The sequence below is a fragment of the Clupea harengus genome, chromosome 6 (assembly GCF_900700415.2).
Source record: "Clupea harengus chromosome 6, Ch_v2.0.2, whole genome shotgun sequence".
Taxonomy (NCBI): Eukaryota; Metazoa; Chordata; class Actinopteri; order Clupeiformes; family Clupeidae; genus Clupea; species Clupea harengus.
This window is the reverse complement of record NC_045157.1, coordinates 28182342-28200076: the sequence shown is the minus strand read 5'-3', so window position 1 is coordinate 28200076 and position 17735 is coordinate 28182342. Positions and strand designations below refer to the sequence as shown.

Here is a 17735-nt window from a genome sequence, read left to right as displayed (position 1 = left end):
AAAGTTGAAGGTAAAAGGATAATACGTCATGCATATGGCGGACGGTGTAAACACAGTAGCTAGCGTGAAACTGGAGTTGTGTATGTTTACCGAAAATGAATAGTGTAGATTTCGATCGCTTGGATAGTCTAGATGAGTGGGTCGCAATTAAAAGTAATTTGTTTGATGAGAACGAGACATTTAAATTGGGGTTTATCGTTCAGTGGAACGTAATCGAATCCAAGTTCGCTGTCACTTGTCACAACAGAACACTTCAGCGACAGAAACGAAAAGAACTAGCAGTCGGAGATACACAAACAAGCTGGGCCGGATTGTTCTCCGTTAATGATCTAAAAAATGTCCACCGCCAGTTTACATGTGTTGGTGATGTATTGGCTCCATATTTCCCCGATTTGTTAGACTTTGAGGAGGGAAATATATGGGACCTTATATTTCTTAATCGGACAGGGAACCAAGAAGACAAAGATGTTGATACCCCCTGTCGCCAGCTCGAAAAATACTTCAGCACAGCGATTGACGTGTGTGGCCGTAAGATTGTTTTAGATTCTTTATTTAACAACGATGAGCGAGATGTGGAAGAATATTTTGAAAATCTTCAAGAGTTCAGGAGCAAAACAATGGAAGATGAAGTTGCCAGAGCCAAAGATCTTGTGCGAAAGGTGAGCTTGGCCTAGGTGAACATGACAGGTGGCTTCCTACAGATTGTCGGTAACGTAAATGGCTTGGATATATATGCAATGCTAAAAGACTATTTAAAAGCTATTGCATTGTAGTTCCTGGGTATGATGGAATATAAATGTTCTATAGCTTTATACGATGCTTTCACTTGGTATTTCCTTAGTAGGTCTTGCCTTTAGGCCTACATTGTACATGGCCTGGCACATGCTTTCAGTGAGTAGGTTTAGGGTTCAAATTATGAATGTTGTAACCTGTAGTATGACCAGGGGTCATAGTTTATTAAAGACGTATAAAAGACTGTCTATCTCTGTATTGGGATTTCTGCTCATTAAACCAATCTCCTACTTAACTTAGTTCTGTAAAAACATTGAAAACAAATGATGACTCTTGTTGTATGTTTGGCATAGTAAGATAGAAGTCTGAAGTCAATGCATTTCGGCATATTGTGTTGTAATGATTAGCATATATGAGCAAAAACTTAAATCAATTGATGTATCCTTTGTCTTACTTTCATAATGTGCTGCATGTGTGTTCAGCAGCATGCTATTACCAGCATATGGATGATAATTGTTTGTGTATTGAGTATACAGTGAACAGTGAACATCATCCTGTAAGAACAAAATGCACAGCATGCCAACAAGTATGCTGAGAAATGAAAGCAAGTTTCCCCAATCTAGTTTACTCTTCATAAATGAGGCTTTCTAGATTTGCTGTAGTGAGCTCTGACCCTGTAGTCGAGTCTCCCCACACTGACACCTCAATGTTCTGCTGGATGCAGAATAGCGTGAATAGTGAAATAGATTATGGTGTGTGCTTTCATGGCTACATGCAGGCTACTTTGGGTTAAAAGAGTAGTAAAAGGGGTCTTTCAAATGTTTCAGTTTCAGGTGGGGCTACCGTGCCACATCTGTGTCATGGAACACCATGACAGCCTTTCGTTTGCTGCAGAACTCCTAATATCAACCCTTGCCTCTCTAAAATCTATCTAATCTATTTGCTTAATCTGTCTGTTATCCAGTTTGCAAAGCAGCATTGAAAAGGCAGATTTTAATAATAGGCTTAGTTATAGCACAGGTCTACATCCTGTTCCTGAAAAGTCTACAAAATAAACACTCTGCCTAGACGCATAAAGGACTGTTCCAGGATCTCTGACCTGATGACTAGGCCTTATGGAAATGTTGTAATTGGGCACTGGTATGCCATGGTTTACCCCCATGATGTTACTTTACTACTTTTGATACGTATAGGCCTATAGTTAATGATGAGGATAATAATGAGGATTTACATGTAAGAAAAGAAATATTTTTAATATTTAATTTTACACTTGCCATATAGAAGACTGTCTATATCTGTCATCATTGTGATTTGTTGTAATCCCATTGGCCATCTGCTCCATTTGAAATGGATTTCAAAAAGCCAACTGGTGCTTACCCTTTTCAGGGAACTTTACAGGAAACCTGAGAGAAAAACAGGTAAAGGTCACAGCTAACTGCAAGGCCTACCTGTTTTTCTTGAGTGTTTTTTTTGTATTTTTTTTTTTAAACTCTGGTATGCTCCATCACCACTCTAGTAATTCCTCCCCGTCTAGCTAAGGATGCGGAGCACAAAGTGCCTGTGTGTGTTTAATGGCTGTGGTGTGATGGGTGTGCTGTGGAAGTGGATTAGGACTTCACAGTGAGTGGGAGTACTGTGGGTTCTCACCGCCAGGTCCCCTCTCTGTGGTTTGAGTCGGTTACAGACCGGCAGCAGTGGGCGGCAACAAAGATCACTGTGGAGAGAGTCAGCTGTACAACTCCCCTCATGCAGACTCATGCACATATTGTGTGCTTCCCTGGCCAAGATGTCAAAGGCTGTCTCAGATGGAGCTCCGCGTCTTTGCCACCTCTGTTGGCATGTGTGGCTGTTGCTCATACCCACTCTGTCTTAATGACATTGTTCCCACAGAGACTTGTATGCAATCGCATAATCTTAAGAAGAATGAGAAACCAGTGTGTTGAGTTACACAACACTTGTGTGATGGAATAGAATTTCTACCTGTTATAAAAGGAGGTAGCATGATTGTGGTGTTGAGGATGGTGCTGATTGATTACACAACAGTGTCATTGTCATTTTTTTAGGCTGTATAACTTTTGGTTCATAGAACATTTGGTCCGTAAACACCGGTGACCAGTCCAAATATGCCTTAATCACCGGTGACCCGTCCAAATATGCCTTAATCACCGTTGACCAGTCCAAATATGCCATGATCATCGGTGACCAGTCCAAATATGCCATGGAAAATTCTTCTGTGGCAGAAGTTTCTTGTTTCAGTTGTATTCTTTCAACAAACAACACTCTTTGGTGTTAGTGTGGGATTGTGAGACCACTGTAGGATACATGAAATGACACGACAACAGCCTGGTACTCGTATACCATTGGTTTATTTATTTATTACTGTGTGCTTTTAACCCAATTATTTTGTAATTGTCAACTGTGCAGGGTATAGATTTTTTTCTCATTATGAACTCACGTAGAGTATTTATCACCTAGACAGAGATAAATGAATAATAAAGTCACCCCCAAGTCATGGTCTGAATTATTGTATGATGTAACAGGTCTTTGACATATTTCTTTCAGATGTTCCAACAGCACAAAGGTGCAGACAGTATGATCCGACTGTTAAAGATTTATGAAGAGGAAGATGAGGCTTACATGGAATTAGTCACCGTGGCAACGCTCTTCTATCAGTACCTGCTGCAACCTTTTCGAGATATGAGAGAGCTGGCTATGCTGTATAAGATGGAGATTCTGGTACAGTTTGCCCTTCTTGGTTTCAAAGCATGAGCATTTTGACAAATTACTGTTGTGAAATGATTTAATTATAAAGGTTTGCAATTTAGGTTTGTTTATATTTTACTACTACACTATGACATCATTTTTTTCCCGGGGCTTTCTTTTACACCATCTTTTTTGTTCTTAAAGGTGCAGTAAGTCATTTTTGTTGTCAAAAAATGAAAATGCCTCTGAATTTACAATGATTATGCAACTCTGAGGGTATGATAAATAAAAGGTGTTCTTCAGTATTAGTATTCCCTTCACGCACTTTGTTTTAGCCCTTCTTATGTATTTGTTTACATGTATGGGCCCTCTAAATTTTCCACCAAATGTATAGAAACACCTTAAAGGGTTAATATGAACAATGGATATGATGAAGGGAGACTTGTAGGGAATAGATCAACAATCATGAGTATAATGGATATCATGATCCTTTGAGCGTGATGCCCTCAATTGTACCTATCAAATCACATAGGTAATCGTCTAGCCTGGTCTCAGAATGTATTGTTGTCCCTCATTAATGACATTTCAACACACTGAACAGTGCCCCCCTGCCACCCCCCAACTTCAGTAAGGACTCGTGTCCTTTTTTACTTAAATAAGATAGCAGTGACTGCCTAATGCAATTATGAGCTTCAGTGGATACCAGGTCACCCTGACAAAAGAGATCCATTAGACTTACTTAAGGCCACTGCCATTTTCATCACCCCCAGCTATATTTTAACATGGCTGAGAACTCGCAGACAAAACTAATGGAATTTGGGAGTATTACAACGTTTCCATTCATGTGCTGATGCAGATATCAAAGAGTGTAATTTTGGACATTGAAACAAAATAGTAGTCCTCTATTCTTTGACATGCACAGCCCCCATTGTCCATTCACACAAGCCAGGGGAACTGCGTCTGTTTACCCTCAGTGTGCTGTAATAGGCTCTATACAAGATCATGCAAGTAAATAGTTATCCTGACATCCTGACCAGTGCACATCACAACACCTTTTTCACAGTGGTAAAACATTTTTTTTTATCAAAACGTTCTTCAGAGTGATATCGGTGCTGTTTTTTTCCTCTGTTTGCACAGAAATCCTTGGAATATGAAGAGTTGGGCCCCAAAAGGATCGCAGCTCTGCAAAAGGAGGCGGAGGAGTGGAAGAAAAGGGCAGATGATGCGGTGAGCTCCATCCAGGATATCACCGTCAGCTACTTTGTGGAGACATCAAAAGCTATGGCAGGTACTGCACTGCTGTTTCTAAGACGGTTTTCCTGTTTTTTTTCCCTCTGAGTGCTACTTTGTATAAGCTCTGTTTTCTGAATTACAATTGGCATTAGTATTGTTAATGTGTAGATCTGTCAGAAATGGCTGAACAGTGCACTCTCAGACTCACAGAAATGCTGCTATTTTCGCTGGCACTTTCAATTGCGAGTGTAAAATTGACTGGATCATCATGACATCATGCTGACTACTTTGTTTGCTCCCCCAAAAGCCCGTGTGCTGTCAAAAAGCCCATAAGCACTGAGTCACACGCCACCTCAGCTGAAGAAAACATCATCTGCTTTGCAACCACACAAGCAAATATTTTCAGCTTTCAAGTCCATTTTCTATCAGCGTCTCTCATCTCATATCAGTTATAGTGAACAACAACAACAAGAGTTCCGCTCTGGGTCTGTCTGTGGGTCTGGCCCTCACGAGGGCTCCGAGCAGCTGGGCCAAGCAGTGACATGAGTTGTGTTCGCAGGGATGCTGAAGCAGATGGAGGAGGATAAGAGGAGGTTTGGCCAGGCCTCCTGGACCTTTGCCTCCCCTCGACTAGAGAGGCTGAAGTTCCTGCTTGCCAAAGAGACACTCCAACACATGCGGGCCAAGGAGATGTGCCTTAACCGCAACAAAGCCGAGATCAGGAAAAAGGTGAGAGGTCCACACTTATGCTGCATGCACACCATATCCATGACTTAAATGTGAAGATAACTCAGCTGAAGTTACTTATTACACTGTCCGAGAGTATAAGAGAATATTTTAATATAATATAATTATAACTAACTAAATGAACATTCAAAGCATTGGCATAAAGCATTAATTATCATTCAATTTTATAATAACAGTAAATAAAACAGTGATGGTGGTAATTAATAGCTGCCGAATTCTGTTGGCTTGTTGGTGGACTGTCACACTACCCACCATGTGATGTTTGGACCCATAGCCAGACAGAGCTCTGAATACATATGAGGTATTTGAGCCAAATTGACATCTAGGGCCTACACTCACACTATACCGTTCAAAGTGAGAGAGCAGTCAATTTGTTAGAAATGGGCTTTCCATCAATCCTTCATCTCTACCCCCGTCCAAGTGCTCTCTCATTGCTTGATATAAATGGGCCCCCAGACATGCTCTGTCTCTGTGTGTTGTCCTCAAGACCAGCTCATGGCACCCCTCCACCTTCACCCGCACGTCACATTCAGGGTAGCGGAGAGAAAATATCACCAATTACACCATAGTGGGTCAGATGGGTCTTTTAACTGCAATTGCTTGTCAGTCCATTCTTAAATCTTTGACATCTAGCGTTACAGCCACCAGCAGTGGAATGCTACCCTGATCACTCTTGACCCCAACTAATCTGGTCTCAAGCGTAGGCAGTTGTCACTTTTGGAAACCCTGCCGACTCTTGATCCTCTTGTCCTGACTCTACCGTACGGGCATCTCAGCTCTTTACTGTCTTGGGTCCTATCTACCGCTGAGGGTAATCCTTCAGCAGGGCATGGTGAGAACAAGCGTACCCAGTCACTCCCAGTCCTCACCGCCTTCCTCTTCTCAGTATCCACCACCCTATTTGGTCCAGTCATCCACCAGCGCTGACACCTGCTCGATCCGTCATTCCTGTCAGACCACTGGACAGTCCTACAGTCATCTAGCTTGGGTGAGGGATTGATGACTATTGATGATTGATCATGATGGATGACTAGCTAACTTTCACTGGCCATTTCTAATCATTTCAAGATTCAACCTGTACAACAAAAAGAAAAAGATAAGAATCCTTCTTGTTTGAGTATGCTCCACATGCCTTTTAGTAGACTCTTGTCATCTCATGTCTAGACAATGCCCTACTCACAGGTGTGAATCAGAATGCAGTGGCACGCCCTGTCTCTTTCATCAACTGAAAAAGAAGCACTTTTCATTGTTCCCCTTCAGCTCCCTGTAGCTATCCACATTAAATTAAACAACTTGATGCTGGGCTCACTAGAAAGGCACCAGCCCATGTGCACTCCCTCATCCAGTTTACCCTGAGCCACTTGCTCACGGTCCTCTGCTATGGTGCAGTATCTGGTGGAGACATGACTGCTCACTAGGGCTGAACGATTTGGGAAAATAATCTAATTGCGATTTTTTACCAAAATATTGCGATTGCGATTCGATATGCGATTTTTTTTTTTATCCTCTTTTTTTCCCAACAAAACGTAATGAATGATTTAAATATGACCAACACAATATTAGATACATTTAGTGTAAAATATTCTTTCCCACATTTTACATTTTTATTTAACTGCTCATTACAGAAACAAGAACAACAAATCGGTGGCTTTGCCACTGTGCATTTAAGTAATTTAAAAAAAGTAATTTTAAGTATAAACACTAGGCATGCACTTTTTAAACACTGTGCAAAATGTACCATCTTAAAAAAAATAAAATTATTGAATTTTTTTTTTTTTTTTGTGACCACGTTTTTTAATCGCGAACGTTGCGGTTAGAAAATCGCGTTCTATCATATCGCGATTAAATCGCAAATGCAATTAATCGTTCAGCCCTACTGCTCAATGTCCTCTGCTATGGTGCAGTATCTGGTGGAGACATGACTGCCCAGCTGGTACCGCAGGGGTGCAAAGGACCCAGCCCTACAGTAACAACAGCTCTGTAGAATCTACAGTAGGTGTTGGTAGAGTACTGTGGGATGCCTGTTTTTTTATATATGCAAAGGTTTTCTTGTTTTGTAAGTCTTGTTGGTAGCTAGTAGACAATTAAAAGCACACACACACACACACATATATATATATACACACACACACACACACATATATATATACACACACACACACACACACACACATATATATATACACACACACACACACACACATATATATATATATATACACACCACCTGGGCTTATTAGCATTTCAAGAGTCACCCCTCTGCCTCCAACAGCCTCCATCAAGCTTGGCAAGCGAGCACGACTTCATATTTCTGCCCCCGTGACACGCCTACAAAGTAAATTCCTTGAGACATGCTTGCATAATCTTTTGAACACCTCACAGTTTGTTCTACACCTTCAGCTCCTTCTGTTTGCCATGCTGCTTATCTGTAATATTCAGGCGCTATCATTGTCAGTCTAATCTCAGTCTCACTGCTAAGGTAACATGCACAATTGTCATGTTCCCGGGCCTTTTCCTGGGCAGAATTGAAGCACCCAGTTGTAGCCCCAGTGCTCCATCACTTTTCCCATCCCGATCTTCCTCATTTCCATACCGGAGACGCACCACATTGCACTTAATCCCCCCCTGTGCCTTCCTACAGATGGGGGGACTGGCTGATCAGAAGGGAGGCATCCTCAGCGTGGACCAGCTGGAGCTGCAGTACTATGAGGCTCAGTTGGAACTGTATGACATTAAGTTTGAGATCCTGAAAAACGAAGAGCTGCTGCTGGTGGCACAGATTGACACAGTGCGCCGGCAGATGAAAGGTATTAATGCCAAGAAACACACACACCGACACACACTGACACACACACACACACGTACGTACACATCTGGACATGTTATGCAAAGAGCCGCATTAGGCATCTGCTGGCTGAGTCAGGGCTCAGGGATAATCTGCCAAAATAGCCTGATTTTCACACAGTTGTCATTTCTGTGTGCCTGGGCTTCGGGGTTGAGCACCGTCGAGAGAGGGGGGGAGAGTAGGTCTTCAGCAGGGAGAGACGGAAGCTCAGTCCTTAACAGACAGGCCCACATATTTATTTCCACAAAACCATGCTTGAACCGTTGCCACAAAAGCATATTTACAAGGGACGATTTATTCATGCAAATGGCCCCTAATTGCAGCTCCAGGGGAATAGTTTGTTTGTTTCTGGTTGCAGTTTTGGGACCAGCTCGCTGCTGGCTTTGTATTTATTTATAAAACATGAAGAGCACCCACGAGTTGTGTGATGTGAATCTCCTCTACTGGCAAAGGAAAAACTAGAACATTGAAGTGAATGAATGACAGAAGAAAGGGATGCACTGCATGGATGTGAACCCCAGACAGGAGCTGACAGTCTAGGATTATATAGGGATATGAGTGATGGCAAGCCAGCTTGACAGTGAGCCAGTGGTATATACTGTAGTACTACTATGCTTTTGATCTACTGAGTGACTGGAAATCTTAACTGAAATGATATTGACTGGACACGAATTAATGTATACCTTATTTACTACCTACCGGTAATAAATTATTGATTTACTTGATTAATACTCTTGAAAGACTGGGCTAGAGGATACATGGGTGAATGGCTAGATATCCACCACTATCCAACACAGACCAATGGATGAAATGGTGAATGATAAAGATTGTCATCTTTGCACAGAGTTGCAAGAGAATGTCGAGTATTACGACGCATACGAGGATCCGGAGGAGCTGCACAGCATCATCCAAACCTCGAGTCAACATGACGCCACTCGTCCCGTCAGAAACCTGAGTAAAAGGTTGCAGCAGCTGGAAACGAAAAGAGGAGCCATCTGTGCCAGAAGGTCTTACCTACGCAATAAGAAGGTCTGCGTCCTCTTTCTTCTTCTTCTTTCTCACCTGCAGCTAACTGAAACATATTCTCAGCACTATCATTTAAGGAACAGAACCAGAAAATAAAGCTCCAGCCACCTAACGTACCCCGAGAAGCCTCTTAAGTGACCTTGTATTTTATAAAAAAAATTTAAATCATGTAATTATGTACGTGTTTTCCAGGCCACATACAAACCAATACTGAAGCTAGGTATTGATTGTAAAATCCATACATATCCGTTTTTGTGAATGTCCTTGTGAATGACCTGTTTCAAATTGTATGTCCTCATTAGGACCAGTGTGTGGTCGCTCATGAACAGAAGGATCGCCTGGCTCAAGAGACGACTACTCAGTTCGTTCAGCACCATGGAGTCCAGTTGGTGAGTATGTAGCCACCATAGGCCTTACCTGACTTCACTAGCCCACTAAAAAGTCTGTTATTTGAGGAATTTGATTACCTCACAAGTATGTAAGTATGTAAGTATTACGAGTATGAGTGCCTGCACAAAGCCCTTCTGGGGTTTTGCTCATTTGAATAAAGCAACTCTCAAATGGTGCCACATCCTCAGCCTTCAGCCTGGTTCTGTGATTGCAGAAAAGAGACAGACAGAAAGAGGAAGATCAGAAGAGGAAGGAGTTTGTGGAGCAGGAGCGGGAGAAGACCCTCAGCAGGCTGCGGTCCTTCAGAGAGGTACTCTCCCACCCACCAGCACACGTAGCCAAATTTGATGATGAGTCCCCAGGTGGGCTAATCAGCGTCCTCTGTTCTCCCTCTCTCTCGACGGGACCCTAGCTCAGAGCTTCTTGGCATGAATTTGGCTTTTGTAAGAGCTCTGCAGCCACCTCCTAAACATGTTTGGCACAGTTTGAGGTTTCCGAACTTTTGTCCGATTTTTCTCCGTCTTCATAATGTCTGTTTCCGTGAATACTGAATATATTAATACTAATACAGGCGATTGCACTGACGGTTAAGTATACAGTGAATTTAGTGATATGATTTGAGTTACAGCAAACAATTATGTCTAATTATGTTTATTTTTCCAGAGACGCCAAGGTCAGTTTGTCTTGAAAACTCCTCGGACAAGGGCGGTCCCAAGAGCCTCAAATCTATGTGTGGACACCTCCCAGCCGCTGTCCTTCATCAGTATACCCCAGTTAGACGGGGGTGCTGTTGCACCCTCCTCTTCCTCTTCCTCCCTTGCCTCTCCCAAGAAGAAGCAACCAAAGCCCAGAGACATCCCAGTCCAGATCTTTGTTTCTCCGGGACCTGGAGCCACAGCTCCTCAACAGGCTCCTCAAAACCCTCCTCCTCCTCCGCCTCCTCCACCCCCTCCTCCCCCTCCTCCCCCTCTTCTTCTAGCACCGCCACCCCCACCTCTTCTTCCAATCTTCCCCACAAACAAGCCGAAGCTCTTGGACTCCCCAAAGCCCCTCGATGAGAAAGAGGCGCCTCCCTTTCCTGCCAAAAACACCCTCAAGCAAAACATAGGTAAGATACCTACCAAATTAAGTTTCATTCAACTTTCAAGTCAAACATGGCAGACGGTTCCCTCAGACCCAGGACACTTGCTTATTATGCCTGTTTAAGTTTCATTTCCTTGAAGATGCTTCACTGAAAGCCAAGGCTGGGCTCAGACTAGACCTAATTGCATTCTGGGAAACAGGCCCGTGTTGGTAAACAGAAAAGACAGATCTTGTTTTTGTATGGTTTCATGTTAGACAGTGAAGCTCTGACTGTCTACAGAAGATTGTGCTCAGCAAACAGGCAGCAGAGACGGTGACTCCAGTTCTTGCCTGGAATACTAGCTCAGTGTCTGGGGTCCAGGTCCATCATGAAGGAGGGTTTTGGATTGAGATCTCCTTCAGGATGTTACTGCTTTACTGTCTCCCCTGTGCTTCCCTCCGGTGTGCTGCTGGTGGCTACATTAATATATGTTTACATTGGTGGGTCATCCTGTGCCGCTCTTAGCACAGTAACTGAGGTGAAGTCTTCTGCCAAGAGGTCTGAGCCAAAGTCCTCTTCCTCTGCTAAAATGGGTTTGAATTCGGAGAAATTACCCACGTCGATGTGTGTATATTATATTAATTTGTTTGCTGTATCTGTGAAGAAGTCATTTGTACCTGAATTTGACTCAATGCAGGTCATTTATATTTAAAGTTCTGGTTTTGTGTTGTTGTTGTATTGCTGCAGGCTCAATGGACGAGGTGCTGGCGTCCTTACAGAGGGGCCAGATCCAGCTGAGGAAGGTGCCTCCTCCGAGCTCTAAGCCCACTGGCACCCCGGCCGAGACCGCCAGAGACAGCATCATGTTGTCCATCCGGCAGGGGGTGAAGCTGAAGAAGGTGGAGAGGTCAGAAGCCTCCCCGGGGAGCAGAGACACGGAGCTGGAGCGCAGCATCAAGGCCGCCATGCAGAGGATGAAGAGGGTGTCCTCGGACTCGGACGACGAAGAGGACGAGTCGGACGACCACGGTGACACCCAGTCTGAGGAGTGGGCCAGCTGAAGGTGTTCTGTGTTCCTCTCGGTACCATAAACCAAGGAAAATCCCAAGTATTGTGCAAGGCCAATTGTATGCATTCACATGCCAGCTTTCTGTGAACGGTAACCTGATCAATAATGTTTAATGAGAGAAAAAACTAAAGCTGCCTCGTGTTTAGAACACTACATTGTGGATTTCTTTACGCCCTCCCTAAACACCTTTCCTTTGGTGTCTAGCAGAATGTCACCTGAAGCAAGGATTTTGGTAGGGTTGATTGACGATGGAGTGGTTCTAGACAGAGCCAGATCCAGAGTGTGTCCCAGTCTAGCTAGATAGTGGCTAAAAAGGGGTATTGCAGATTCCCGCCTCACGATTTGGATGGTGCAGCACCATGGTCAGACAAACCCCAATGTGATAGCAACACTATACTTGTTCAGTAATATTTGCTGCTGGACTATAAAGTCTGCTATAATCTATAGTCTCTGAACAGGAACAGTCTAGTGGGAATAAAACAGGACTGAGGGGAAATTCCAATATTTGGGTTTGGAATACATTTTTAATGGTTAAAAATGAGAATGGGTGTGAAGAGATTTTGGTAACATAACTAAACAACTGTTCAATGCAGAGTAAGGCCTTAGAAAATATATAGCCTGTGTTCAGAGTATACACAGCATCCAGACAATACAACTATATAGCCTGTGTTCAGAGTATACACAGCATCCAGACCATACAACTATATAACCTGTGTTCAGAGTATACACAGCATCCAGACAATAAAAAACATGAACAATAATACGCAAGAAGTGGCAGCCTTTGCACTTTGACGGGCTCAGATTCTGGCGGCACTTAAATGCACATAAACATGACCTTGTAGCCTTCTAAGATGTCTGTTTTTAAATGTTTGTGGGAGTTCCTCCTGAGGAATAGTGTGTTGCATGTTGACATGGTGCACCATGATGTGGCCACCATACATTTTGCTGTTTGTGTTTTTTTTTTTTTTTTTTAATGTGGCAATATTTGGTAGTGCAGAGAAGCAATGTTTAAGGCACGCTGACATGAAATAGAGGGATACACGCGTTTACTTTTAAAGGTGACTTCATTTGTGAGCAGTATATGCTATAACCACAGAAATCCGATAAACCTTGACCTTTGTCTCAAAGCAAGGATCGCTCAAGCATAAACATGTTAGTATGTACTTTTGATTTACAGCCCTGTGATGCACTTGATTTAACCTGACTATGTATCAGAAATTGAAGGCGTGATGTCATGCACTGATATTTTACTTTGCCTTTTTCTTTCTCCGTTCTTTTCAGTTTTTTGATTAATCAGTTTTTATGGAAATACAGTTTGTAAAAAAAAAAAGCAAAAAAACACAATTATTAAATATGCAAAAGTGCCTTGAGGATTGTGATGTTCATTACCAAGATGATGTTTCAAGACTAGTATAGTTATTTGTCTATGAACAGAAGAGCAAGACTAGTTCAATGTCCACAGCCCAACAAGGAGAAGAACTGAAATTGTAGAGATAATCCAAGCTCAGTTTGAGAGGTACCTTAATATGATGAATGTGTAGCTTTGCAAAAACCTGGAATCTCTTAAACACATCACTTCTGAGACTATGTGCTGTGTGCATTTAATGGCACTGCCATCTAGTGGTCGTATTAAAGTTCCCTCCCTACCTCTGGAGGACCTGTTGCTCCAGTGCTTCCCTCCTATCTGTGGCATTGACTCTCTGCACTAAAATCTATAGTGATTCTTAAGGCTCCAGATAGAAACTGGATGAGCTGCATGGCTGCATGAGAGATCTTATGTCCTATTCAATGGGTCTTTGTGTGTCCAGACAGCATCACTGAGGGATGTCTTCAGAGAGATGTCTTCACACAGATGTCCCTGAACACCATGGCCAAGGTCATATGACTTCTTTCAGCACCACACAAGCAACTCAACATCGTTAAAAAGTGGCAAGAGCAAATTGAGAAATGTCTTGAGCCAAAGCTCTGATTGATGCCAAAGCTTCGCGAGCATCACAAACCAAAGACGCCTGCTTCATAGTTGACATGGCTAAGGCCTCCTGGGCGTTGGGAAAATCTGCACTGTAACCTAGAGAAAAGACACCCTCAAATATCCTCTGGGATGGTTCAGCTCCAGCAAAGGCGTGTCTAGATGTGACCTGCAAAGAGGTTATTACCTGTTTATTTGAGGGTGTCTTTTCTCTAGCCTTCAGGCACACTTTCATATGTCAGCAGCGTGTGCTAGTGACATCCCCCGTGCCCGGGGTGACAGGAAGGGGACACCTGGGGAGAGCACACCGCAGGTGCCAGGAAAAAACGCCAGAGCAACACAGATTCCTGGCAAATGCCGTTACTATGGCAACAGGATGGCTCCAGAGTGGTAGCCTACAGTTATATCGCAGCAACACTCTTAATTATGTTTCTCCCAACTCGCCCACTCATCGCCTATCACACTGTGGGCGAAGATACTACAGAAGACAGGCAGAGGAGTTGGTGGATGTCTCCGAAAAGCACAAGTGACAAAAAAAAAAAAAAACCACACAAGATGACAATTTTGCAAACCCTCTTCATTGTTCACTGCAATGACAGTCTAGACTGCAGGAACATTTTACATGGGGGAAATGGCTTAGCTTTTCTTATTGCAGAAGTAGTAGCACCTGTGTGTGGGTATTCCCACACAATCGCATGTAGCAGTCAATCTGAAGTTCAGCATTACTCATTATTCCTAGTCATTCTCTTCGTGCTGTTTTTATTGCACATTTCAGGGACCGGGTGGTGGCTGCTTCCAGGAAAGACATCACTTTTGAGCGTCACATGCTAGAATAACACACACATACTCACACTTTTCCCTCCCTCCCTGCCATTTACAGTAGCCCCCTCACAATAACGGCTGAATCAATACAAGGAGTGGGTGGGATCAGGTTGCCAAGGCAACGTGTCCTCCCGTGTGGCTGCTGCCGCCGTTTCCACCGAGGGATGTGGGAGACCGGTGCTGAGTTCACTCCCACTTCTCCTGCAACCCTGTTCCCTGCTCTGAGCCTACAGCCCTGTGCCAGCCTACAGCCTCGCATCAGTCTCGCACTGGCAGTGGGTAGTCCCCAGAATGCTTTGCCACACAGAATGTTACACAAAAGCTGTTATTTGAGTAAATATGAGCAACTGCAATGTGTGGTTACTGCAATACCGACTCAGTGGTTTGATGGACACAGAAGGATAACATGAGAGGAGTGATTTCAAAATGATTCTTTTAAGAAAACACACATGAACGACCCATTTTTAGTTAAACTATATTTGAACAGTTATCAACTCTATATGGTACAACTTCTTTCAGAAAAATCACAAAGTGTCAAAAGGAGTCAGGAGGAGGAGGAAAAGGTCAAGTGTTCTCAGTATTATATTTAGCAAGAATACCCTCACTTTGGAGGTCACTTTTCAGTGTGTGGGTTTCCTCTGTGTGGCGTCCCACAGAGCGGTGGACTGTGGGCCAGAGCTGGGCCAGAGCTGGGCCAGATGGGTTTCAGAGTGAGGGCCTGTCTGGGATGGGAGAGTCCACGCCGAAGAGAACACCATGTCAGATGAACCCCAACAGTGACTGACAACTTACATTTACAGCAAAGTTTTTCCTACAGTGACTATTATGAGATGTCTACTCCGTTCCCGACCATCGCAGCATACAAGCTGAGAAAGTGATCGTTAGAAAGGCAAATTTCACATTTTAAGTTTGGTAATACATGGAGAATATGCAACACCACCATCCCTTGAAAACATACAATTCCATATAAAGTCAGCACCCAAAAAAAAACAGAAAAAAAAAACACTTGTATATCATCAACGCATCCAGAACATAAGGTTGTTGTTTTCATATGCTAGTTCACTGCTAGAAATAGTCCAACTGAATCTATAGGCACCAGCACAAAGTTTGGAAAATGAGTTGCAGCATTGGACTGTATCACAGACCTGACCCAACTCTGGTTGAAGAAGTACACTTTCCTTGTAATCCCCAAAGTCTAGCAGCAATAGCACATCCCTTCAACCCAAACTCACCATCATACAAAAGAGAGAGATAGAGAGGGAGAGAGAGAGAGAAAGAGAAAGAGAGAGTGAGAGAGAAAGAAACATTTGTAGTATGGGAAGCACATCCACTAACATAAACTACAAAGTGAAAGACGCACATTTCTTCTGGAAATGGACGAAATCGGCACCACCACATGCAAACATCCTTTGAACATAGCATTCAAAACAAATGGGTTTCCTAGCATAGTTTTGGGGTAACTGGTAGGTATTGTACTTTTCTCAATCCTACTGAGTGTTAAAGATCCCCCTTTATTATTATTATTATTATTATTATTATTATGATGCACATACACATCTGCTGACCAGGCGCCCTGCAATTCTAACCGTTTGATCTCACCGAAAGCAGGTCTTCTGCAAGTCTGCGTGCCACAACATCCACAGGATGTGCTCAGCTTTTATCAACTGCTCTCCAGTCTCACTGGTTCTCGAACTGAGGCCCTATAAGCTAGCTAGTACCTCCATAAAAAGAGCCTGGTTTTTGGGATAAACTACCCCATGAGCCCATTAGATTCTGCTTTCATAGAAATATCAAAGTGGTTATTCATTTTAATAATCCTAGTCACTCTGGCTTTGGTGAGCCCCAGAGGGCTTGCCAGCTTAGAGGAACTCTAAGGCTGAGGCACTTTTGTGACACTGCCGTTTCATGTATGTGCATACCGAATGACCAAACGGTCCCCCAAACACAACCTGAGATCATATGTGAAACCGACCTATACCGTTTCACCCCTCATGCTTACTCGAGGTCTCCAGCGTATTTGTGATCTATTATTACTTCCATGACTGAAGCTAGGCGGTACATACTGTACCTCACCATTAGCCCTTGAGAAACCCTTCGCCCCTCCACATCCGTTCCATGAGTGTGGACTGTGGTAAACATGCACACGCAAGACAGACAGGCAGACAGGCAGACAGACAGGCAGACAGACACACAGACACAGACACAGACAGATAGACTGACAGAACCCTCCACCCCTTCCATGTTATCTACCCCTAGAAGACATGGCCTTATTGTGGGACTGGGCCACATTTCAGAATAAAGATGCAATGCACACTTATCAGCAGGAGCATTCTGGGTCATGGCGGCCTCTCTTCCTCATGGCCAGTTTTTTTTTTTTATAGCTGTTACTTTTTCATTTATTACTGTGATTTTTCTCCATTACAAGTGTAATCCTCTTGGGATGTGGTACCATGGTGATCTATGCTTGACAACCCATCTCTGGTGTTTCTCACAGTGGCCTCTGCACGAAGTGGATCTCCTAGTTGTCAAGGCCCAGTTTGGACAGTCCCTGCCTGACCTCATGCAGTTCATCAATTTTGCCTTCCAAAACATCCATGAACTTCTTCAGCTCGCCCTTCATGTGCCCTTGCTTTTGGTGGCTTTCCTCCACGTCGCTGTGCAGGGTGTCCATTCTCCCAGTCAGCTCTTTATTCGCCGTTTCAGCAGCCTGAAATGACGAGCAGAAAAAGAATACGGTCATTAGTACCATTGACCAGCTGTGCCAGAATGCAGACCACTTTAAATGTTCACAAAATTTCAAGTTCACAAAAACGGGGTCAGATGGCCACGGCAGACATTTATTCTGGTCTTGGAGGCACCAATAGGGGGACTAAACTCGTCCAGCGTCCGGCGGAATCTCCACAGCTGACCCCTGAAACCTGAGCCTGCTCATAGGACCCCGCCTTTAAATAGGTTGGCGTGGCTCGATCTAAAGTGGTTTGGTTTGCTGTGTTTCACTTGGACGTAGTGTGGTGCCTGCATGACGCCATCTTCTCTGGGGTGTGATTGAGCGTCTTCACACCCTTATCACAACAGCAACGACAGAGCAGCTGCTCATGGCCTGGAGCCTGGAGCTCTCATCAGACTGGAGTTCTCA

At 43.6% G+C, this 17735-nt stretch overlaps 2 protein-coding genes across 3 annotated transcripts in view; one reads left to right on the top strand and one right to left on the bottom strand.

Moving 5' to 3' along the window:
* On the top strand, positions 1-13172 carry LOC105889079 (WASP homolog associated with actin, golgi membranes and microtubules). Its single transcript, XM_012814837.3, has 10 exons — positions 1-659; positions 3295-3468; positions 4573-4723; positions 5228-5397; positions 8057-8222; positions 9105-9289; positions 9589-9675; positions 9891-9986; positions 10340-10784; positions 11487-13172. The coding sequence occupies exons 1-10, from the start codon at positions 96-98 to the stop codon at positions 11798-11800; spliced, it is 2352 nt and encodes a 783-aa protein (XP_012670291.2). The 5' UTR covers positions 1-95; the 3' UTR covers positions 11801-13172.
* Positions 13173-15015: 1843 nt separating this feature from the next.
* The window catches only part of homer2 (homer scaffold protein 2), a 27496-nt gene continuing 24776 nt past the window's right edge, over positions 15016-17735 (bottom strand). For both annotated transcript variants that reach the window (XM_031569642.2, XM_031569643.2), the window contains exon 9: positions 15016-17306. In XM_031569642.2, the coding sequence (XP_031425502.1) occupies positions 17118-17306 (189 nt within the window). In that variant the 3' untranslated portion in view covers positions 15016-17117. The remainder of the gene's footprint in view (positions 17307-17735) is intronic.